Source organism: Eretmochelys imbricata, chromosome 14, assembly GCF_965152235.1.
Source record: "Eretmochelys imbricata isolate rEreImb1 chromosome 14, rEreImb1.hap1, whole genome shotgun sequence".
Taxonomy (NCBI): domain Eukaryota; kingdom Metazoa; phylum Chordata; order Testudines; family Cheloniidae; genus Eretmochelys; species Eretmochelys imbricata.
This window is the reverse complement of record NC_135585.1, coordinates 19,525,703-19,549,726: the sequence shown is the minus strand read 5'-3', so window position 1 is coordinate 19,549,726 and position 24,024 is coordinate 19,525,703. Positions and strand designations below refer to the sequence as shown.

Genomic DNA, 24,024 nt, shown 5'->3' with positions numbered 1-24,024 from the left:
AAAGGGATAAGTTTCCCACAAATAATTACCTCAAAGAAATTGTTCAGCTGTATGTCCCAGTAAGGTATATAAGCACATGCTTAACATTAAACACCTTCCCAAATTGAGTCCTTAATTGTCTCTCTGTCAATGACCCTGTCTGATACTCACATTTGTGAATGATATGCTTCACTTGAATTTTCCATTGCAGATATATTATAATTACTGTTCCAGACTCTCTTACTGTTTTGCGGATGTAAATACTAAGAAGGCATAATTACTCCAAAGTGTGACTTGGAGTTCAAGTACATTCTTTCACAAATTGGGCCAGAGCCATAACAGTTTAGAACTTACAACAAATTAAAATGTTGTTCTTTAAAAAAGCAAAACCAAAACTTAGATATTGCTCCCAGCAGAGTTAAAGGATTTATTTTCTTGTCTTCTACTAAATGCAGATTGGTTCAGTAGAAATTATGTAGAGCTCTTCTGTAATCCTTATTGTGTAATAGGAAGCTGAAGAAACAAATTATCTTATTGTTGCTTGCACTAATAGTAGGCTCTTGACACGAACTGTACCCTTTGCTCTAACAGCCTCATTCATTTCCTTCTACTCCATAGAAATAGATTTCAGGTTGTATATTCTTAAAGTTGAAGCCAGACAAAGCTATTCCGTAGAAGAACATTATTCATTCAGAAGAACATTAGACTTCTACAACCACACAATTGACATCTGTTGGTCTCATTGTTATGGTTTCATGCTGTTTCTGATTCATGGCAAAAACCTTTGCCTTTCATTCTAAAAGTCACATCACAGTGACTAATGCTAACTGTAAAGACGTTCAGATACTGTTATTAGCTGTTCGTATACGGATAGCTCAGTGGTTTGAGCATTGGCCTGCTAAAACCCAGGGTTGTGAGTTCAATCCTTGAGGGGGCCATTCAGGGATCTCAGGCAAAAATTGGGGATCAGTCCTGCTTCGAGCAGGGGGTTGGACTAGATGACCTGCTGAGGTCCCTTCCAGCCCTGATATTCTATGATTCTCTTCATGACTCTTTATATATATATACACACACACACAAGCTAAATTCATACCTTAGTTTATTTTTCCTACATAGTCTTGCACAGCCAGGGTTCTGACCTGTTAGAGCAGGTCAAAATGGTATCTAGGTAGGCTTTTATAAATCAGAAATATGTAATATAACTTCATAGAGAATGCACTTCATCTCAGTTGAACTGAAGATTTCAGCTGTGATAAAACCCTATTCCCTGAATGTTTGTTTTTTCCACAGCAACACATTTTTCCTTCTTTTCAGTCTTTTGTTTTGCTTACCTAGTACTTTGCCTTCAGGTAATAAAATATATCATCTTTAGTCTTACCCGAATGTGACTTGACTCATATTTATGAAGTTCTCAGAGCTAGTGTCCACCTTTGTCACTGATTTAGGGGAATTCTTGAATAAGCATGTTGAATTAAATAGGAAATGACTGACCTACAACAAAGCCAAATGTTTAGAGGACACTTGAGAAGTGCATTTACCAGTGCTACTGCATGGTTTGGCTCAGTGGTCAGACTGTTACATATTTGTAAAGAATGTTTAAAAATTGAATTTGAAAGATCTGTTGTATTTTAGGGACTTTTTTTTTTAAGGTCCTTAACTGTATGCTTTGTAGATGTAGTACCCAAGCCCAGTGTTTCAGAGCACTGATGCTAGCTTGCATTATGGTGTGTTTTTGTAGTGCCACCCACAGCCTCATAGCCACTTCTGACTACTTTTTTCTAAGCTTTGAGAGGTCTCCATAACTTCAAATCCACAGAATGTGTTTGACCCATACATATTGGACTAATGGAAGTATTTTTTCCTTGCTGTTAACTTCTTTTAAAGATATAAATATCCAGACACTACTTAATTCAGTAGGTCTAAGATTCTAACTCTAAACAAAATTTATTTTCCAGGTATTGATTACAAGACGACGACAATACTTCTGGATGGCCGTCGAATAAAGCTACAGCTGTGGTAAGTGTTTGTTCCATTGTTCTTCCTCAGTGCCTTTTAAACAATATTAGTCAGTGGACTGTAACTCTTCAAGGCAGGTAATATCTTCTGCACTCTGAAAGTACCTAGCAAAGCGATGAAGAATGGTCTAGTGGTTAGGACGCTAGCCTAGGACTTGGGAAATCTGGATTCAATTCCCTGCTCCGTCATAGGCTTCCTTTGTAACCTGGCCTGGTCTACAGTACGCAGTTATTTCAGAATTAGCCAAGTTACCTCAAAATAAAACTGGTTCTGTCCACATGACCAAACCAGTTTTTTCGATTTAAAGGGTCTTTACTCCGGTTTCTGTACTCCACCTCGGCAAGTGGAGTAGCGCTAAAATCAAGATCGCAGTTCCGGGTTACAGTACTGTGGACACAATTCGACGATATTGGCCTCTGGGAGCTATCCCAGAATGCTCCCTTGTGACTGCTCTGGACAACACTCTGAACTCTGATGCACTAGCCAGGTAGGCAGTAAAAGCACCAGGAACTTTTGAATTTCCTGTTTGGTCACCATCAGCACAAGTGACCATCAGCACAGTCCACCATCACAGATGACCACGTAGTACCGGATTTGCAGACGAGCTCCCAGTCTGAACGGGAGGTACTGGATCTCATTGCATGTTGGGGAGACAAATCTGTTATGGCAGAACTACTTTCCAAAAAAAAAATGCAAATATGTATGCTAAAGTCTCTAGGGCCGTGACGGAAAGAGGCTACTCCAGGGACACAGAAAAGTGTCGTACAAAAATCAAGGAGCTCAGGCACGTGTACCAAAAAGCCAGGGAGGTGAACGGGCGCTCTGGGTCACAACCCCATACATGCCACTTCTACCGTGAGCTGCATGCAATTATGGGGGGTGACGACACCACTATCCCACGACTGTCTGTGGACACCTACAAGGGGGGAGTAGCACGGAGCGAGGAGGACAGTACAAGGCAGCAAGTGGGGAATCTGTTTCCCCCCCTAGCCAGGAACTGTTCTTAACGTTGGAGTCAATAGCCTCCCCCTACTCCCAAAGCATGCTCCCGGACCATGACCCTGGAGAAGACACTTCTGGTGAGTGAGAGCTTGATTGGAGCCATGCGGTGCGGGGTGGGGGGAAACCCAGCTGCTCTGGGCTGTTCGCGTTTAGTTTAAAGGGCTCATCCCTGCTCAGAGCCTCATCGGAGCCCCGTGGTGCGGGGGGAGGAGGGTGTTGTGTGAAGCGATCATCCCAGAGAACCCGCAGGCTGAATTCTGTTGCCTGGCCGCTGCCTGCAAGCTGAATTCTGTTGCCTGGCTGCATGTGATGGCTTACTCACACCAAAGTGGCAGGCACTTCAGTATAAGAGGCAAAATGAGACCTTGTACAGAAAGAACATGTGCTGTGTACTATGAATTGCCTGTTTCACTGAGAAACAGTGTCCCCTTTGTTCTCTAAAATGTATCTTTTAAAATGCTACCCTCCCTTTTTCTCCTCCTGCAGCAGGCGCAAATGTTTCAATGTGGCCCCTATCTACTCCGTCCCCAGCGCGAACTCGGGACAACATGTTTGCCGAGCTCATGTAGTCCTCCTGCACTGATAGGGCCCAGTTGAACACGTGGAGGCAAAGAATTGCAGAGTCGCGTGATGCGTTACATGAATACGAAGAGAGGAGGGACGTGCTCGATGAGAGCAGGCAGGATGCTATGGTCAAGCTTATGCGGGAGCAAACTGACATGCTCCGCTGTATGGTGGATCTAATGTGGGAAAGGCAGCAAGACCACAGACTGCTGCTGCAGGCCCTGAATAACCGCCCTCCCTCCTCTCCAAGTTCCATAGCCTTCTCACTCAGACGCCCAAGAACATGGGGTGGGGGTGGGGAAGCTACAGGGACCAACACAGTCAACCCCAGAGGATTGCACAAGCAGCAGAAAGCTGGCATATCCTAAATTTTGATTTGGTTTCTGGACTTGTCCTTCCCTCCTCCTCCACCCCCCTAACCCAATAGCCTCCCACCGTCTAGTTTCTGATTTCTCTCAATGTTTTGTGCAACAAATAATAAAGAATGGTTTTTAAACAATTGTGACTTTATTTCCTTTCATATATATATAGGGGGTGGGTAACTTTAAGAGAAACAAATATAACTCTCACACCGTACCCTACCCAGTCATGAAACTGGTTTTCAAAGCTTCTCTGATGTGCACCACTTCCTGCTGTGCTCTTCTAACTGCCCTGGTGTCTGGCTGCGCGTATTCAGCGGCCCGGCGATTTGCATCAACCTCCCACCCCGCCATAAACGTCTCCCCCTTACTCTCACAGGTATTGTGGAGCACACAACAAGCAGCAATTACAATTGGAATATTGGTTGTGCTGAGATGTAACCGAGTCAGTAAACTGCGCCAGCGCGCTTTCAAACGTCCAAATGCACATTCTACCACCATTCTGCACTTGCTCAGCCTATAGTTGAACTACTCCTTACTACTGTCCAGGGTGCCTGTGTATGGCTTCATGAGCCATAGCATTAAGGGGTAGGCTGGGTCCCCAAGGATAACTATAGGCATTTCAACATCCCCAACAGTAATTTTCTGGTCTGGGAAGTAAGTTCCTTCCTGCAGCTGTTCAAACAGACCAGAGTTCCTTAAGATGTAAGCGTCATGTACCTTTCCCGGCCATCCCACGTTGATGTTGGTGAAACGTCCCTTGTGATCCACCAGTGCTTGCAGCACCATGGAAAAGTACCCCTTTCAGTTTATGTACTGGCCGCCCCGGTGTTCCGGGGCCAAGATAGGGATAATGTGTGAGGTATTTACAATGGTCAAAACTGTAGTGGAGATCTGATCAGGCTCCATGGCTATGGTTCCTGCATGGGTAATCCTGGAAAAAGGGTGCAAAACGTAGGAGATTAGAGTGGCAGGGGAAGCTATGCTGTTTGGTTCATGGTAGCTGAACAAAGGCTGAAAATGGTTGTCTTCTGTGGTTTTCAGGGAGGTGGGAACACAGGACAGACAACATGGAGAAGCTCGGAAGCATGGCAATAGCAGGACAGCAGAGTTGGCGGCAGAAGCTGTGCTGCTTGGTTCACGGTAGCCGAGCAGAGTTGAGCTGGAGAGGTGGATTCATAGTAGCAGGAGAGCTGCGGTGCACCATCTGCTGAAAGCAGTATGGCGTCTGCATGCCAAAAAGGCATGAAACAATTGTCTGCCATAGCTTTCTGACGACACACACCCAGAAACACCCATGAGAATGTTTTTGCCCCATCATGCACTGGGAGCTTAACCCAGAATTCCAATTGGTGGCAGGGACTGCGGGAACTGTGGGATAGCTACCCACAGTGCACCTCTCCGACATTCAATGCTAGCCTTGGTATCGTGGACGCAATCTGCTAAATTCACGCGCTTTAGTGGGGACACAGAAGACCGAATGTATAAAATAGCTTCTGAAAATTTGAATAGAATAATTTTGAAATAATTTCGTACTGTAGACGTACCCTTAGTTGCTCTCTGCCGCACTTCCCCATCTGTGAAGTGGGGATAATAATGCTTTCCGACCTCATGAGGTGTTGGGAGGATAAATAAACAAAAGATTCTAAGGTGCTCAGACACTACAGTAATGCAGAGAGGGAGGTAATATAAGTACCCTGGTCTACACTATGAGTTTATGTCAGATTTAGCAGGTTACATCGAATTAACCCTGCACCCATCCACAAAACGAAGCCATTTTTTCGACATAAAGGGCTCTTAAAACCGATTTCTGTACTCCTCCCCAACGAGGGGATTAGCGCTGAAATCGACATCGCCGTTTCAAATTAGGGTTGGTGTGGGCGCAATTCGAAGGTGTTGGCCTCCGGGAGCTATCCCACAGTGCACCATTGTGACCGCTCTGGACAGCACTCTGAACTTGGATGCACTGGCCACGCCAGGTGTACAGGAAAAGCCCCGGGAACTTTTGAATCTCATTTCCCGTTTGGCCAGGCGAGCTCATCAGCACAGGTGACCATTCAGAGCTCATCAGCACATGTGACCATGCAGTCCCAGAATCGAAAAAGAGCTCCAGCAGGGACCGAACGGGAGATACTGGATCTGATCGCTGTATGGGGAGAGGAATCCGTGCTATCAGAACTACATTCCAAAAGACGAAACGTCAAAACATTTCAAAAAATCTCCGAGACCATGAGGGACAGAGGCTACAGCAGGGACGCAACACAGTGCCACTTAAGGAGCTCAGACAAGCGTACCAGAAAACCAAAGAATCAAACGGACGCTCCACGACAGAGCCCCAGACATGCTGCTTCTACCCTGAGCTGCATGCAATTCTGGGGGGGTGGGAGGGGCGCCACCACTATCCCACCCCTGTCCGTGGACTCCGATGATGGGGTACTCTCCGCTATGCCAGAGGATTTTGCAGACGGGGAAGATGATGATGAGGAGGACGAGCTTGAGGAGAGCACAAAGCACACCGTTCTCCCCAACAGCCAGGATCTTTTTATCATCCTGACTGAAATACCCTCCCAACCCAACGAAGCCGGAGAAGGGACCTCTGGTGAGTGTACCTTTTAAAATATAATACATGTTATAAAAGGAAGCGTTTTTGAATGATTAAGTTCCCCTGAGGACTTGGGATGCATTCGTGGCCACTACAGCTACTGGAAAAGTCTGTTAACATGTCTGGGGATGGAGCGGAAATCCTCCAGGGACATCTCCATGAAGCTCTCCTGGAGGTACTCTAAAAGCCTTTGCAGAAGGTTTCTGGGTAGAGCAGCCTTATTCCGTTCTCCAGGGTAGGACACTTTACCACACTATGCTGGTAGCAAGTAATCTGGTGGTACTGCATGACAAAGCCTGGCAGCGTGTGGTCCCAGTGTTTGCTGGCATTCATCCGTTCTTTATCTCTCTGCGTTATCCTCAGGAGAGTGATATCGTTCATGGTAACCTGGTTGAAATAGGGGAATTTAATTAAGGGGACATTCAGAGGTGGCTGCTCCTACTGGGCTGTTTGCCTGGGGCTGAAAAGAAATCCTCCCCGCAGTTAGCCACGCAGTGGGGCGGGAGAGGGCGGGCATTGGCACTGAGCTGTTCGCATTTGACTAGCAGGGATCTTTCCTGATACCAACCACGTGGTGGGGGGAGGGGTAAAGCGATCATGCCAGAGCATTGTATGAGGGGGGTTAGTTTGGTTTCTGCTGCCACATGTTAACAGGAAAACCACAGCACTAAATGGCAACTCAATGTGCTTTGCTTGGTATGGGAGAGGAGGGCGCTGCTGATATGAAGGTTGCAGAAGCCGAAAGACTGTGGCTTACCATGGCCGCCTGCAAGCCGAATTCTGTTGCCCGGCCTTGCGTGTGTGATCTCTAACACCAAAGCTGCAGGCACTCAATATAAGATGCAAAATGCGACCTTGTACCAAAATCACATGTGCTATGTAATGTGAATAGTGTCTCTACGTAAAAGAATAAATGGACACAAATCAGATGTCAAGAATTATAACATTCATAAACCAGTCGGAGAACACTTCAATCTCTCTGGTCACGCAATCACAGACATGAAGGTCGCTATCTTAAAACAAAGAAACTTCAAATCCAGACTCCAGCGAGAAACTGCTGAATTGGAATTCATTTGCAAATTGGATACTATTAATTTAGGCTTAAATAGAGACTGGGAGTGGCTAAGTCATTATGCAAGGTAGCCTACTTCCTCTTGTTTTTTCCTACCCCCCCCCCCCAGATGTTCTGGTTTAACTTGGTTTTAAACTTGGAGAGTGGTCAGTTTGGATGAGCTATTACCAGCAGGAAAGTGAGTCTGTGTGTGTATGGGGGTGGGTTTTTGGAGGGGGGTGAGGGAGTGAGAGAACCTGGATTTGTGCAGGAAATGGCCTAACTTCATTATCATGCACATTGTGTAAAGAGTTGTCACTTTGGATGGGCTATCACCAGCAGGAGAGTGAATTTGTGTGGGGGGGTGGAGGGTGAGAAAACCTGGATTTGTGCTGGAAATGGCCTAACCTGTTGCTCACTTTAGATAAGCTATTACCAGCAGGACAGTGGGGTGGGAGGAGGTATTGTTTCATATTCTCTGTGTATATATAAAGTCTGCTGCAGTTTCCACGGTATGCATCTGATGAAGTGAGCTGTAGCTCACGAAAGCTCATGCTCAAATAAATTGGTTAGTCTCTAAGGTGCCACAAGGACTCCTTTTCTTTTTGCGAATACAGACTAACACGGCTGTTACTCTGAAACCTGTGAATAGTGTTGTTCACCCTGAAAGACTATAACCATTGTTCTGTAAAATGTATCTTTTTAAATACTTCACTCCCTTTTTTCCTCCAGCAGCTGCAAATGTTTCAAGCCTCCCTCCTCCGTCCCAAAGGCTATCTCAGATAAGGCGGCGAAAAAAACGCATGCGTGATGAAATGTTCTCTGAGCTCATGCAGTCGTCCTGCACTGACAGAGCTCAGCAGAGTGTGTGGAGGGACACAATAGCAGAGTACAGGAAAGTGGCCGATGAACATGAGGAGAGGTGGCGGCAGGAAGATCAGAGGAGGCATGAGGAAATGCTGGGGCTACTGCAGGATCAAACGGACATGCTCCAGCATCTGGTGGAGGTTCATGAATGGCAGCAGGATCACAGACTGCCCGCTGCAACCCCTGTTTAACCGCCCTCTCTCTTCCCCAAGTTCCATAGCCTCCTCACCCAGGCGCCCAAGAACGTGGGGCAGGGGGGAGAGGTTCCGGGCACCCAACCACTCCACCCCAGTGGACAGCCCAAGAAACAGAAGGCTGTCATTCAAGAAGTTTTAAAATGGACTTTTCCTTCCCTCCTACCCTCCTCCCACACCCCACCCAGGCTACCTTGTGAGTTATCTCCCTATTTTTATAATCAATTAATAAAGAATACATGTTTTGTAAACGACAGTGACTTTATTCCCTTTGCAAGCAAGCTGTGATTGAAGGCAGGAGGGCGGTTGGCTCACATGGAATTTAGAGGCAACCAAGGGGGCGGGTTTTCATCAAGGAGAAACAAACAGAAGTGTCACACAGTACCCTGGCCAGTCATGAAACTGGTTTTCAAAGATTCTCTGATGTGCAGCACGCCCTGCTGTCTGGCTGCGCGTATTCAGCGGCCAGGCGTTTTGCATCAACTTCCCACCCCTCCATAAACGTCTCCCCCTTACTCTCACAGAGATTGTGGAGCACACAGCAAGCAGCAATAACAATGGGAATATTGGTTTCGCTGAGGTCTGAGCGAGTCAGTAAACTGCGCCAGCGACCCTTTAAACGTCCAAATGCACATTCTACCACCATTCTGCACTTGCTTAGCCTATAGTTGAACAGCTCCTTGCTACTGTCCAGGGTGACTGTGTACAGCTTCATGAACCAGGGCATTAAGGGGTAGGCTGGGTCCCCAAGGATAATTATAGGCATTTCAACATCCCCAACAGTTATTTTCTGGTCTGGGAAGTAAATCCCTTCCTGCAGCCGTTTAAACAGACCAGAGTTCCTGAAGAAGCGAGCATCATGAACCTTTCCCGACCATCCCACGTTGATGTTGGTGAAATGTCCCTTGTGATCCACCAGTGCTTGCAGCACCATTGAAAAGTATCCCTTGCGGTTTATGTACTGGCTGCCCTGGTGGTCCGGTCCCAAGATAGGGATATGGGTTCTGTCTATGGCCCCACCACAGTTAGGGAATCCCATTGCAGCAAAGCCATCTAGTATGACCTGCACATTTCCCAGAGTCACTACCTTTGATAGCAGCAGCTCAACGATTGTGTTGACTATTTGCGTCACAGCAACCCCCACAGTAGATTTGCCCTCTCCAAATTGATTACCGACTGATTGGCTTTGCAAGCTTCCAGAGAGCTATTGCCACTCACTTGTGAACTGTGAAGGCTGCTCTCATCTTGGTATTCTTGTGCTTCAGGGCAGGGGAAAGCAAGTCACAAAGTTCCATGAAAATGCCCTTATGCATGTGAAAGTTTCAGAGCCCCTGGGAATCATCCCAGAACTGCAACACTATGCGGTCCCACCAGTCTGTGCTTGTTTCCCGGGCCCAGAATCGGCGTTCCACGGCATGAGCCTGCCCCAGTAACACCATGATCTCCCAATTTCTGGGGATCGTGGTTTTAGATAAATCTGTGTTCATGTCCTCATCACCACGCTGCCGTCGCCTCCTCACCTGGTTTGTCAGGTGCTGGTTCTGCATAAACTGCATGATAATGCACCAGGTGTTTACAATGGTTATAACTGCTGCAGTGAGCTGAACGGGCTCCATGCTTGCTGTGCTATGGCGTCTGCTCGGGCAATCCAGGGAAAAGGGTGCGAAATGATTGTCTGCTGTTGCTTTCACGGAGGGAGGGAGGATTGACTGACGACATTTACCCATAACCACCCGCGACAGATTTTTGGCCCCATCAGGCATTGGGAGCTCAGCCCAGAATTCCAGTGGCAGTGGGGACTGCGGGAACTGTGGGATAGCCACCCACAGTTCACTGCTCAGAACGTCAACGCTTGCCACGGTACTGTGGATGCACACCGCCGAATTAATGTGCTTAGTGTGGACGCATGCACTCGACTTTATACGATGTGTTCCCAAAAATCGACTTCTGTAAAATCGGAGTACTTTCATAGTGTAGACATGGCCTAACACAGAATGGATGTAATGGAGTTGGGCTTTGGCCCTCCCACCCAGGGCAGTGGAGATCAGGCAGGCTCAGGCTTCAGGCCCCCCGTCCTAGGGTTGTGTAGTAATTTTTGATATCAGAAGAGGGTCATGGTGCCATGAAGATTGAGAACCCCTGTTTTAGAGCAGGGGGTAGAAGACTAACACAGAAAGCAAGTTAGTGTGTAAATAACTGCAGAGCGCTGAAAGCTCTTATGTGTTTTGGTGACTGCTACTGCTTAACAGATGGGAAGAGATTGATGCTGTCCAGTTAGTATGAGCTGGTGTGTGTATAAATTGCTAATATTTAACTCTTAACGTAAGAAGTTGCCCTACTTCTCCTAATAAAAACTTATTTTGTTTAGGGATACATCAGGACAAGGGAGATTCTGCACCATATTTCGTTCCTATTCAAGAGGTGCTCAGGTAAGCTCAGAGCTGTCTTCATTGTAATGTATAATTGCTGGTGGATGGATGGATGAATAAATGTAGAGCTGGTAAAGATATATCACAAGAGTAGTGAACCTTATTACACTGGCTCTTAGAGTTCACTGTATAAAGTAAATTAGCACACAGATACTGTAATATTCCTGAATACAACACAGTGTTTTCTGGGGGGAAAGAAATGAGAGCAATCTCAGGAAAGGGACAGTATCTTTTACTTTCTTATTAAATAAATGAAGAACAAGACTAAACTTAGGAAATGATAGTGTAATACACTGACTTGATGCATAATCTTATGTCTTACTCCTCCCAGGAAGCCCCAGTGACTACAACAGTCTGTTATTGCCCAAAGCTAAAGTAACTTTCCCTTTAGCTCAAGCATTAGGGCAGGGATTCTCAAACTGGGGGTCAGTACCCTTCAGGGGGTTGCGAGGTTATTACATGGAGGGTCGTGAGCTGTCAGCATCCACCCCAAACCTGGCTTTGCCACCAGCATTTGTAATGGTGTTAAATATATTAAAAAGTGTTTTTAATTATTTGGGGGGGTCGCACTTAGAGGCTTACTATGTGAAAGGGGTCACCAGTACAAAAGTTTGAGAATCACTGCACTAGGGACTTGTACTTCTAGACCGTATTTCAGCAGTCCGTCCCTATTCGGTAAAGCATGTGCTTAAAGTTAACCACATGCTTAAGTGCTTTGTTGAATAGGAATGGATTTAAGCGTGTGCTTAAAAGAGGGGAAATTATAAGAAGATTGTAAATTTGCATAGCATGCAAGACAAGATTAGCTAATGCCAAAAGAGGGGAAACTGATCCCAAAAGGGAAGGTATGACTTGCTGTAGCAGAATGTCATTATATTGCGTAGGATTTTATGCTATCGGAGATAATCAGGTCCTTAGTCTGCTTTAACTTATCTTTGTTTTTTTCCTCAGACTCTCTCTGTTTAGTTTTCAGAGTAGCAGCTGTGTTAGTCTGTATTCGCAAAAAGAAAAGGAGTACTTGTGGCACCTTTAGAGACTAACAAATTTATTTGAGCATAAGCAGATGAAGTGAGCTGTAGCTGTAGCTCACGAAAGCTCTATAGCTCTGAGCTGTCTGTCTGGCCATACAAAATATTTTATTGCACTACATTGCCCCTCCTACCCCAACTTCAATGCCAGTTTTGATGCAGCATTCATCTGTTTCCCCCACAACACTCTCTGTGCTGCCCCATCCATAGAATGCCCTTCCATTTCTGGTCTTCTAATCTGCCACCTTTTCCTCATTTAAATCCCCCAAGGCTCACTCCTTCCACAGTAGACACAAGGCAAATAAATAATGATTATAAATTAAAAAAATACTACTATTGAACCATCATGATTTTTATATGCCTGACCTGAGTCACTGCCTGATCATATTGCTGTAAACACTGGCCTTCCTCCCCACTCCATAGTGTTGATGCAACAAGCCAGGATAATAAAATCTAAGCTTGGGCCTGATCCTGCAAGACCCATGCAGATGAGTCCCCATTGACATCAGTGGGACTCCATCTGGATGCAGGGTTCTGCCTGCATGGGTCCCCTGGCAGGATTAAGGGCTTTGATTGTAAGTTCTTTGAGGTTGGAGCTGTATATTTCAGAAGAATGGGAGTTTCTTCTAAAATGCCAGATCCACCTTTGGCTGCTATAAAATATATATATAAATGTGCTGTATAAATAAAGTACTTTTGTAAGTTTCATGCTCATGTTGGTGTCCTAGTTCTCATAATTTTGCTGTCTTCATTGAGAAGGAGAGTATCAGGCCTAACAAGATGCCACAATCTGAAGCTACAATAAGAAAGGGAGGAGCCCTTAAGGAATTATTACATGCCTAATACTGCCCTCTAGCAACCACTATATCTCAACCAAAAGAGGGAGCAGAATGTATGTGCTCTACAGACATATGCAGTCCTACTTATCATTACACCTCTGAATAGAGGCTGCAGTAAAAGCTAGAAGTAATGGGAGTTTTAGTTAAGAAGCAAATGTCCAAGTGGACTTTATATGCTAAACTTTCTCAAATTTTGTGTAACTAGAAGGATAAATAGTTAATGGAATTTAGTCAAGAATTGGGGGAAATTATAAATCCAGTTTATTAGCAAGGACTCCTTGTTGTTTTTGCTGATACAGACTAACATGGCTACCACTTTGAAACTTATTACCACAGACTCAGATGTTTGTGCAGCTACATTATATTTAGTGTTTTTGCATTCTGACACATCAATTCATTAGCTGCAGGTTGAAAACATGGGGTAGGCTCCTAAAAGTATTGCTGTAAACAGTGATAATGTGCATTGATTACTTCTGCTAGTGAGGTATTTGGATCTCCATAGAATTTGAGGCCCTTAGCTTTTGGACACTATACAGTGTAACTGGAAGCAATATGTCTGTGTTACTTGTGATGTATACATCACCCAAACATGTTCATAATTTGGTTTTATAATTGAATTAACATTGACCACAAACTGATGAATCTGGGTTTGATCCTGCAAGTTGCTAAATGCTTCCCACCCTCCATGCTCCCTTCCATTCCCAGTTCTAGATCGGGACAAAGGTGCTGATTCTGGAAGATGCTGTGAGATTCCACTCCACTCAGGGAGCACGCAGCATCTGGCAGGATTGTAAACCCCATAATCCTGATACAGATAATAGAATGGTGATAGAGTGAGGTAGTACTATGTATTATGCATTTTGTATATGTTAAGTGATATTCATGTTAATATTCTTTCACATAGGGGGTGATACTGGTATATGACATTACAAATCGCTGGTCATTTGATGGTATTGATCGATGGATAAAGGAGATAGATGAGGTAAGATGTATCCTAGAACATCACTTATGTATAACAAGATTAGTGATTAAGCATGTGTTTTGCTCGTGGTGTTTTCCAGTTACTGGTTTATACTGTGTAACTGCAGTCAGAATTCATTACAGGAATCCAAGATGACAGACTTGTATTTTTGTTATACTTTTAGACTGTAACAAACAAGTGAACTGCCCACTTATTTAAAAAGATGTCAATTCTAGATGAAGAAAATGGAGATGGAGATCAAGATTCCTAGATTCAGTGACCACTTTTGCCACAGACTTTCTGTGTTACCTAAGCAAATCACTTTACCTCTGTCTCAGTTTCCTCTTATGAAAAAAAATGCTTTCCCATGTCATATGGGGATTATGAGGTTTAAGTCACTATTTATAAAGCCTTAAGCACTGTTATAGTGCATTTAATCCAAAGATCTCAAAAAGACTATCTTGGATTTTTGAATGCAAGTGACTACTTCTCTGATACATGCAAACTGTCTTAAATTAAAAGCAGTTTACTTGTATAATGTGAAAATATATATTCTGTAAAAGAGGAAAATGGACCTAAAAGGTCCCGCACATGTGATGTGGGATTTTGATACTGTAATAATAATACTATTTGTCAACACTCCTAGTTCATAGAGTTACATATTCTAAATCCAGAGGGGATCCCTTTGATCATCTCATTTGACCTCCTGCATGACACAGGTCACAGAACTTCTCTGAATTAATTCCTCTTTGAACTAAAGCAATTTTTTTTAGAAAAATATCTAATCTGACATATCTGAGCCATGACATGCTGTCTGTGTATGCAAGGCATGCATTGCATGTCCCAGGACATGGTGTGCCCAAGGGATGCCTCTGTCGGGCACCCAAGTGTGCATGGAGGACACCATGTTGAACAAGATTGTATCCTCCGCACATCATAACCTTGTGTGCACCTTTTGTGCGAGGTCACGCCACATGGAGGGTCGTAGAATCACAGAAGATAAGGGTTGGAAGAGACCTCAGGAGGTCATCTAGTCCAACCCCCTGCTCAAAGCAGGACCAACCCCAACTAAATCATCCCAGCCGGAGCTTTGTCAAGCCTGACCTTGAAAACCGCTAAGGATGGAGATTCCACCACTTCCCTAGGTAACCCATTCCAGTGCTTCACCACTCTCACAGTGAAATAGTTTTTCCTAATATCCAACCTAGACCTCCCCCACTGCAACTTGAGACCATTGCATCTTGTTCTGTCACCTGCCACCACTGAGAACAGCCTAGCTCCATTCTCTTTGGAAATGCCCCCCCTTCAGGTAGTTGAAGGCTGCTATCAAATCCCCCCTCACACGTCTTTTCTGCAGACTAAATACGCCCAGTTCCCCCAGCCTCTTCTCGTAAATCATGTGCCCCAGCCCTCTAATCATTTTTGTTGCCCTCCGCTGGACTCTCTCCAGTTCGTCCACATCCTTTCTGTAGTGGGGGCCCAAAACTGGACGCAATACTACAGTTGTGGCCTCACCAGTGCCGAATAGAGGAAATGCCATTTTCCATGCAAGTGTAGAATTGCATGCCTGACTAAAAATGTCACAGCATTCCACTAATCTGAGCTATCTTTAAGATAGCTAGCTTGAATACTGAGAGTAGTGAAACTGTGGCAGCACAGGTTTCAGTGAAGGCCAGCCACCCCAGAGTCCCAGGTGGGCTTGAAGAAGCTTCATGGCTATTGGAACATGAGCTAGCTAGATTAAAACTAGCTTGGGTATGCCTACATGTGCTGCAATCATACACCCTCTCTGCAATGTCGACATACCCCCAAAAGAGATCATTCTGTCCTGAATTTAGCCATGAAGATACAGTACTTACGTTTTTTAAAGAAGCAGCTTAACAATGAACATTTATAATGTTTGTTCTCTGTAATAAACTGAATGAGGAAACTTTGAGAAAAGACGGGTTTCAAGGATGGGACAAAATAACTACCGCCCCATTTCCCAAGAACTAAGCATAGTCCCTTCATTTCTCCTCCCAACCCAGTCTCTTGTAGATATGAGTGTGACAGGTTCAGTCTCAGAGATCCCCTTGGGACTGTCACTTGATGTGCTGAAATTACCTCAGAGCCCGTTTTCCATGCCAGCTTGCAACTCCAGAACCATGCCTTGTTGAACCAGACACGCTAGCTGGCTGCAACACAGACCCAAGGTCTGGGCCACGCCCCCAGAGCTGCAGACGTTAACTAAAAATAGCTCATCAGGTTACCTGTTTCCAGCACCCAGACACCCAGCTCCCAGTGGGATCCAAACCCCAAATGTATACAGAATAAAACGGATTAACTTATACAGGGTAAATTTGTAAATTGTGCGCCCTCTATATCTCTGCTAGAGAGATATGCACAGCCGTTTGGTCCCCCAGGTATTAAACCCAGAGTAAGTGATTATTAATAAACAAAAGTGATTTTATTAAGTATAAAAAGTAGGATTTAAGTGGTTTCAAGTAATAACAGCCAGAACAAAGTTAGGCTATGTCTACATTTGCCGTTTAAAGTGCAAAATGTCCCTTTTTTGCACTAAAACCATGGGAGCATCTACACTTGTTGATGACTTTTTGCGGTGAAACTTCTGAGTTTCACCGCAAAAAGAAAACCACCTTCACGGGAGACATACAGCTCTTACTGCTGTTCTTTTTGTGCTGTTATGAAAGTGAAGACACGTTCTACCAGCGTAAACACCTTTTGGCCTCCGAAGGATATCCCACAGTTCCAAAAGTGACCACTCTAGCCAGCATCTCCGCTGCTGTGATGCCAGGTAAACGGACATCTGCTCCTCCCGCTGTAAGCCCCGGGATATTTGAAAGTCCCTGTCCTTTTGCTTGTAGCTTATGGTGGGGAAAGCAGCCAGACAGCAGGGGCTTTTTAAAAAAATGCCATGAAATAAACAAGGAAGTAATGGGGCTTCTGGGACATGAAGCAGGGCAGCACAGAGCACTGAGCAGGGACCCAGAATGCCTTCCGCTCAGCCCCCCCTTCCCACAAGACCTCTGGAGAGCTGCACTGTGGGATAGCTGCCCTACAGCGCTGCTCTCATTGGTGACGGAAGTGCTGCTAGTGTAAAAACTCTGACGCCCAGGGGTGAAAGTGAGCTGGTCCAGGCCGGTACGGCATACTGGTAAGAACCCGCACCAGCCCATACGCAGCCCACATTAAAGCCCTGTCGTGGCAGCGCTTTAATCTTCCTGACCCTTTTGCCTCCCCCGTCGGCGGCCCTGCTGGTAGGGTCCGTACTGGCAGGGCCACTGACAGGGGAGGCAAAGGGGCAGGGACGTTAAAGTGCTGCCGCAGCAGTGCTTTAAGGATGGTCCTTTGCCATGGCAGCGCGTTAGCATTGCTGCGACCCCCCATCGGCGTTAGCATTGCTGTGGCCCCCCTACCAGGAGGGCCACTGATGTGGGCATGGCGGGGGAATGCAGCAACATTAAAGTGCTGCTGCGGCAAAGGACACTGCAGCGCTTTAATGTCCCTGCCCCTTTTGCCTCCCCTCAGCCGCCGACGGGCGGGGGCTGGGCAAAGGGTGCAGCTGCCCCAGGGCCGGCTCTGGATGCTGCTACTGCAGTAGGGCCCTTTAAATCGCCACTGGAGCCCTGGGCGGTGCGGGCCAGGCAGCCTGGAAGGGCTGGCTGGGGGATGCTGACCCCCAGCCCCGCCCTTCCACCTGAGGCACCGGCCCCAGCCCTGTATCAGTAAGTGTCTGGAATTACTTTTGTCCCTGCTGATGCCTGAGGAATTAAGTGAGTACACAAACCGGTGCTTTTCTTTCACCAGTTCCCTATCACCGTTGAAACTTACAGCTCAAAAACTCTGCAAGTGTAGACATACCCTAAGTCACAAAGCAAAATAAAATAAAACACACAAGTCTAAGCCTTATATATTTAGAAACTGATTACAGGTACTATCTCACCCTCAAAGATGTTCTAATAAGCTTCTTTCACAGACAAGACTCCTTCCTAGTCTGGGCCCAGTCCTTTCCCCTGGTATAGTCCTTGTTCGTTCCAGCAGACATCTCAGGTGGTAAGCAGGGGTTTTCTCATGACTGGCAGCCTCTTTTGTCCTGCTCCACCCACCCCCTCTTATAGCTTTGGCACAGGCAGGAATCTAGTGGGTGCTTGTCCCCACCCCCGCCTCATCAACGGAAAAGTACAAGGATTAAGATGGATTCCAGCATCATGTGACATAATCACATGTCACTGTGAAACCCCAGCCTCCATTCTTCCTGGGCTGGCCCACACATACACAGGAAGGTTTGCAAGTAAACAGAGCCATTTACAGGTCATTGATTCTGAAGCACCCTTAATGGCTTCCACTTAATATGGTTACATCAGTAATACAAGTTTATATCTTATTCTCCTAACTCCAGACATAGAAATAATACATGCAAATAGATAGGGATGAACACACTCAATAGATTATAAGCTTTGTAATGATACCTTACAAGAGACCATTTGCATAAAGCATATTCCAGTTGCATCATATTCACATTCATAAGCATATTTTCATAAAGCATATGGAGTGCAACGTCACAGTAAGTATGCTTACTTTTCCATCATGTCATACATCCTCTTGCGACTTGACATGCTTCATGAGTACAGCATTGTTTCTGAATCTTTGTGAAAAGCTTTATAGTATTTTATTGGAGGATGAGGTGAAGGGTTATAACACTAATCTGTTATTGCTTCTCTTCACTCAGCATGCTCCTGGTGTACCTAAAATCCTGGTTGGAAATCGCCTTCATTTAGCCTTCAAGCGTCAAGTCTCCACTGAACAAGCACAAGCCTATGCCGAGAGACTAGGCATGACTTTTTTTGAAGTTAGCCCACTTTGTAACTTTAACATCACAGAGTCTTTTACTGAGCTGGCAAGGATAGTGTTAATGAGACATGGGATGGACCGGCTCTGGAGGCCAAACAAGGGTAGGCAAAACACAATATGCATTTGTTCATTCTTCTTCATTACTCTTAGAACTGTCAGACTGAACCTCTGAAAGTCTTAAAAGTAACAGTGAAAAGCTGACAACCTTGAGACATGTACCTTAAATGCTTTATTAATTTATTTTTGTTAAATAAAAATGTAAAGAGACCAGGTTTGCTAACAATGTTATTAGCTGATCTTTCCTTAAATGACACATGCTGACAGTGAAACAAGGTGAATAGAAGCTGAAAAAATTTGTGTTTTTGTTTTTACACTAAATAAGAGGTAAGGATGTGATAAGTGTACAAAATAATGAATAATTTAGGGAAGATTAAATTGAGAGCTTCTGTTCACCCTTTCATAATTCAAGGGAACATTCAATAAACTGAAAGGTGACAGATTCAGTTCTGGTAAAAGGAAATATTTTCCCCAGAGAATGCAAAATTAGCCTGTGAAACCCATTGCCACAGGATATTACTGAGACCAAGGGCTGAGCAAGATTCAAAAAGAGATTATTTAGGAATAATATGAATATGCATAGTTGTTACAGTAATACTTTAAAAAAATGTTTTGGAAGGGATATAAACCCTCATGCTTCAGGGCTTAAGACAGCCTCCGTTTATTGGAGGTAAGGAGGAAACATTCCTTGGAGACCGCTAATCCCATAGTTACTTAATGGAGGGTTTCTTGCATTTTACTCAGAAGCATTTGGTAGTGGCAGCTGTTGCTGAGACGTTACTGGACTTGAGAGACCCATTAATTTAATCAAGTATGGTAATTCTGTATTCTCATTACTTCATTATGATGAACTTCTTGTTACAAGCTTTTTTTAAAAGCATCTGAAAATAATTGTGCAGTGACAGCCATCTACTGATTAATTTGGATCTGTTAAGTATTTAATTGAGTCACTGACTTATATGATTCATTTTTAATAGCAATCAGACTGTATAGGTCTGATCCTGCAAGGTGCTGAGCACCCTCTATTTCCATTTGAAGTCAATGGGAATTGAGGATGCTCAGCATCTTGCAGGATCAGACTCTGTCTGAGGATTACTACAGTTTATGCTTTAACAAAGTAATTTTTGGAACAGGTACATTATTAGATGACTCACCTCAGCTGATTCCAAGATAAAAAGCATGGAAATGGTTAATGGAAAAACTGGATCATAGAGTACAAATAACTGTTTTTTTAAATGAAAATAGGCTCAGTTGACCTAATTGTTGGATATCTAAATAGGGTTTTTTTATTGGAATAAAAATTGGATGGGTTTTTTTTGGTACAAATTGTAGCAAAATGTAAGTGTTTTTTAAAAGGACTTACTGGCTTTGAAGAAGGTTTATATTTCCCTAACTTAAGTAGGTACCCTACCAAAAACTAGATTAACAAACTGGTGTAGGTTTATTTTGATTTGTGCAGTATTACACTCCTTATTCACTTAAGCAGTAAGACAAGAATATTCCTCACAGCCTTAAAAAAAGGCATCAGACATGCCAAAAATCATACAAGAGCACCAGAGCCTGAATCCCAAATTATCCCAATCTCTGAAGAAAAGCCTTGAGATGTATGAATGGGTTGTAGCGGCAGCCTCATATAATGGCACTTTTTTGTATTCTGTAGAAAATTGTGGAGCAGGGAGTAGAGTTTTTAGGAGTTTGTACTAGATGCTGTCTTTCCTAAGCTTTAAGTCTTAGGCAGGGGTGAAACTAATTTAAAGGACTTACCGGTATGCTGGAGACCTTAGCAGGGAGCGGAGCCTTGACCAGAAGGGGCATGGCCTCAACCAGAAGAGGCGGAGCCTTTAGAGCTCCAGGCTCTTTAAATTGAGATTTAAAGGGCCCCAGTCTCCGGCTGCGGGCAGCTGGGAGCCCCGGGCCCTTTACATCACCGCCGGAGCTACCAGCTGCAGACGTGGCTGGGAGCCCTGGGGCTCGGGGGCCATTTAAAGGGCCTGGGGCTCTGGCCACTGCTACCGCCCTGCTGCCAGTGTCCCCGGCGTAGTGGCGGTGGCCAAGGTCTATCCAACTTGGGGGAGAGGGGAATAATTTTGCAAGATCTCTCATTGAAGCCAATGAAAGTTCCATGTGTGTAGGGCTTGTGAGATGGGGCCTTTATTCTGTAAGGCAGGTTAGTGTTATGGGCAAGTATCTAGTACTGGAGGAAGGGTATAATGAACTGTAAAGAGAGGAAAAATGAGAGGATTGGTTTTAAAAGTACAATGGACACGCATGATACTGTGTGTGCTGCCACCATATGGCTGACAAAAGCATACTATGTATTATAATATGTTTGTCTGTTTTTTAAAGTACTGAATCTGCAAGATCTCTGCTGCCGTGCCATAGTTTCCTGCACCCCTGTGCATCTTGTCGACAAGCTCCCGCTCCCTGTTGCCTTACGAAGCCATCTAAAATCTTTCTCTATGGCCAACGGCCTTAATGCCAGGATGATGCATGGACGCTCCTACTCACTCACTGCCAGCAACAACAATAAAAGGAACAGCCTAAAGAAAGCTAAAATCATCCGTCCCCCACAGAGCCCACCAAAAAATTGTACAAGAAACAGTTGTAAAATTTCCTAAACCTGATGTGGCTGAAGAACAAGGTTGACTTTCCTCACGTGGAGCCTTGAACACAGGGAGTCCTGTTGAATAGCTGAGCATGCTCTGTGTATCACATGACATTGACAAAAATAAGGAAAGACTTATTTTACAGTGTGCTCACTATAACAATGCTGCTTTGGAATGAATGATGTGTTCTGTGCAACAGAAGTGGATGTGACACTTTGCTTTTGGACTTTTAGATTGGAATTTTTGTTGTGCACAATGCTCGTGTTTTGAGATGTGTGTTTTTTATAAAGGGAATAATTATCATTTTATTAAGTTGTTAATTACAATAGATCTTGGAAGTGACTTGTTTAATTCACTAGATAAAAATCTGTTTTATCACAAACTTTATTTGCAAATAGGCAAAAATTAGTGTGTCAGTTTGTAGATTCAAGCAGAGATTTTTTTAAATGCAATGTATTGTATACATTGAAACTTTACAAATGGTGAGACATTCTAGTACTATTGAAGTAGTGGATATGATTATTTTTTGTACAACTTCCTTGGTAACCTCGAAGCACTAATTTAACTAAGCTGCAAATGTGTATATAGAATATTATGCACAACATGTTTTTGTCCATTAAGTGTATGAAACAGATTTGATAAAGTTTTTGCTATGTTATTTAATACTTCTGGGGATTAATCTGTGGTTTATATTCTTATTTTTCTGTAAATCTACATTTTTTGTACCAGATGTTCTACAAAGTGTAGTTCTAAGAAGAAAATGCCAAAGACAATAGTTGCAACAGCAGTAAGAGGAATGTGACTGAAGAGCTGCTTTATAGGGAAAGAACAATATTATTTAAAAATAAATGTTCCTGGAAAAACAAAGCCTGTTCTTTATTCTTCAGTAGGTGGCTTGCCCTCCTTTTATGGCGAGGCTGTTTCATAGATCATGGGGATGCCCTTCTTACAGCATAATCTTCAAAAGTGGCATAAGAAATTTTGAAAAGCAGTATGAGTTAAATCCTCAGTTTGTGGGGAAAGGTGTCTAAGTGATGGAAATGGTGTGGCACCGTGTTCCTGGGCTCATTGACACGCAGAGGAGTGATAACACCAATTTCCAGCACCTTTGGTGAGAGTGGTATGTAGCGTCCCTGCAGTGTTTACAAGTGCCTCTGTTGAAATGTAATTTGGTAACATCTTGCAGTAGCAATAGTTCTGAATCATCATAGATGTCCCTACATCTCCATAGCAACAGACCACTAGTGGTGCAAGTCTATCAGGTACAAAATGCCAAGGCTATACTGGGATTCTAGCTCAGTAGGTTATGCACAACAAAAAGATTAATAAATGATAAGATGCAAATGTGTTAGAAGATCAGATGGTAACACTCAAGTACAGTGGGGCTCTGTTATAAAGATTAAATTGGGGGGTGATCACCCACCCTCTCTTTTTTTTGTTTTCTTTTTGGGAATCATTACTTCTGAATGATCCTTGCAGGTGAAGCCAGAAGCAGAGCATCCCAAAGCAGGCATGTGGATAGAAGCAAAGTCTCCATTTTGCAAAGGCAGAGCAAGTTCTGCTAGAACTCTTAGTACCAAAGCAGATCAGTTGGGTTATTATTAGCTCTGACTCTCCCTCAAGTTGGCATTCTTTACTTGTGGTCCAATAGTAAAAGTGTAAAATCTTCATTCTCTTAAAAACACCAAATTAATTTATAGTTGGATACTGAAACACTGCACCCCCTTCCATCTCTGCCCTCACTCCTCAGAATAAATAAGGGCTAAACAAACAAGCCCAAGAGGGAAGTGGAAAGTTTGGACTGTGAGATCATTTTCCAGAATAAGATTTGATATGTAAAGCCAAATGCCCTAAGCAAACCCTAAATGGTAAGCAGTACAACTGACTTATACTTGTATCTTTAATGGTGCGTTTATTTCAGGGGATCAGTTTAAAGCATTATCTGAATTGGTAATAGATCACTTATCTCTCATTGTAGTTTTTAATTACTGTACATAAACAATTTGTGCTGTTGCATTCTTAAACTGTATATATCAACTTGTGATCAAAAAGATACTTTAAATATTTATATAGTAGATGTTTTTAATATTGCTGTACTGGCTCAATTAAATTTGTTTCAAGAGAGTGCAAAAAAGCACTGACCTTATTGATATAGAAACAATGTGAAAAGCATGACCCTTTCTATGTTGGAGGGAAGGGAATGGCTTTTAATAATAGTGCTGTACATGTTCAAAGTGTTCTGCTGACTTTACTGCCACAATACCCTTGTGAGATAGCTCGCTATTTTTTACTCATGTTACAGATAGAGAAAAAGAGTCAGGTTAAAGTCCACATTTTCCAAAGGGTCCATTAAATCTAAATATCCACAACTTGAGATGCCTGATTTTTGAGAGATGCTGAGCACCTGCAACTGAAGTAAAAGATAGTGGAAGACAAAGGTGCTCAACACCTCTGAAAATCATGATCTAGGTAGCTCAGACTGATCATTCAAATGTAGTGGATACATTTAAAAAGAAAATCCCTGGCCAAATTGATGTGACCAATGTCACAAAGGAAATATGGCAGTGCTGGGCCTAGAACCCAATTTTCTCAGCTTCCATACCTAATACAACAGGCTGT

General features: G+C 43.9%; 1 protein-coding gene across 3 annotated transcripts in view; it reads left to right on the top strand.

Annotated features, from left to right (window-relative positions):
• The window catches only part of RAB40B (RAB40B, member RAS oncogene family), a 62,185-nt gene extending 38,666 nt beyond the window's left edge, over positions 1–23,519 (top strand). Inside the window, exons 1-6 of one of the 3 annotated variants that reach the window (XM_077833210.1) lie at positions 1,952–1,995; positions 8,309–8,830; positions 11,003–11,063; positions 13,835–13,912; positions 18,621–18,843; positions 21,146–23,519. In XM_077833210.1, the coding sequence (XP_077689336.1) occupies positions 8,778–8,830; positions 11,003–11,063; positions 13,835–13,912; positions 18,621–18,843; positions 21,146–21,417 (687 nt within the window). In that variant the 5' untranslated portion in view covers positions 1,952–1,995; positions 8,309–8,777 and the 3' untranslated portion in view covers positions 21,418–23,519. Of the gene's footprint in view, positions 1–1,934; positions 1,996–8,305; positions 8,831–11,002; positions 11,064–13,834; positions 13,913–18,620; positions 18,844–21,145 lie in introns of those variants that run through there. The other 2 variants (XM_077833209.1, XM_077833208.1) reach the window with 2 other exon arrangements.
• The last annotated feature ends 505 nt before the right edge of the window (positions 23,520–24,024 follow it).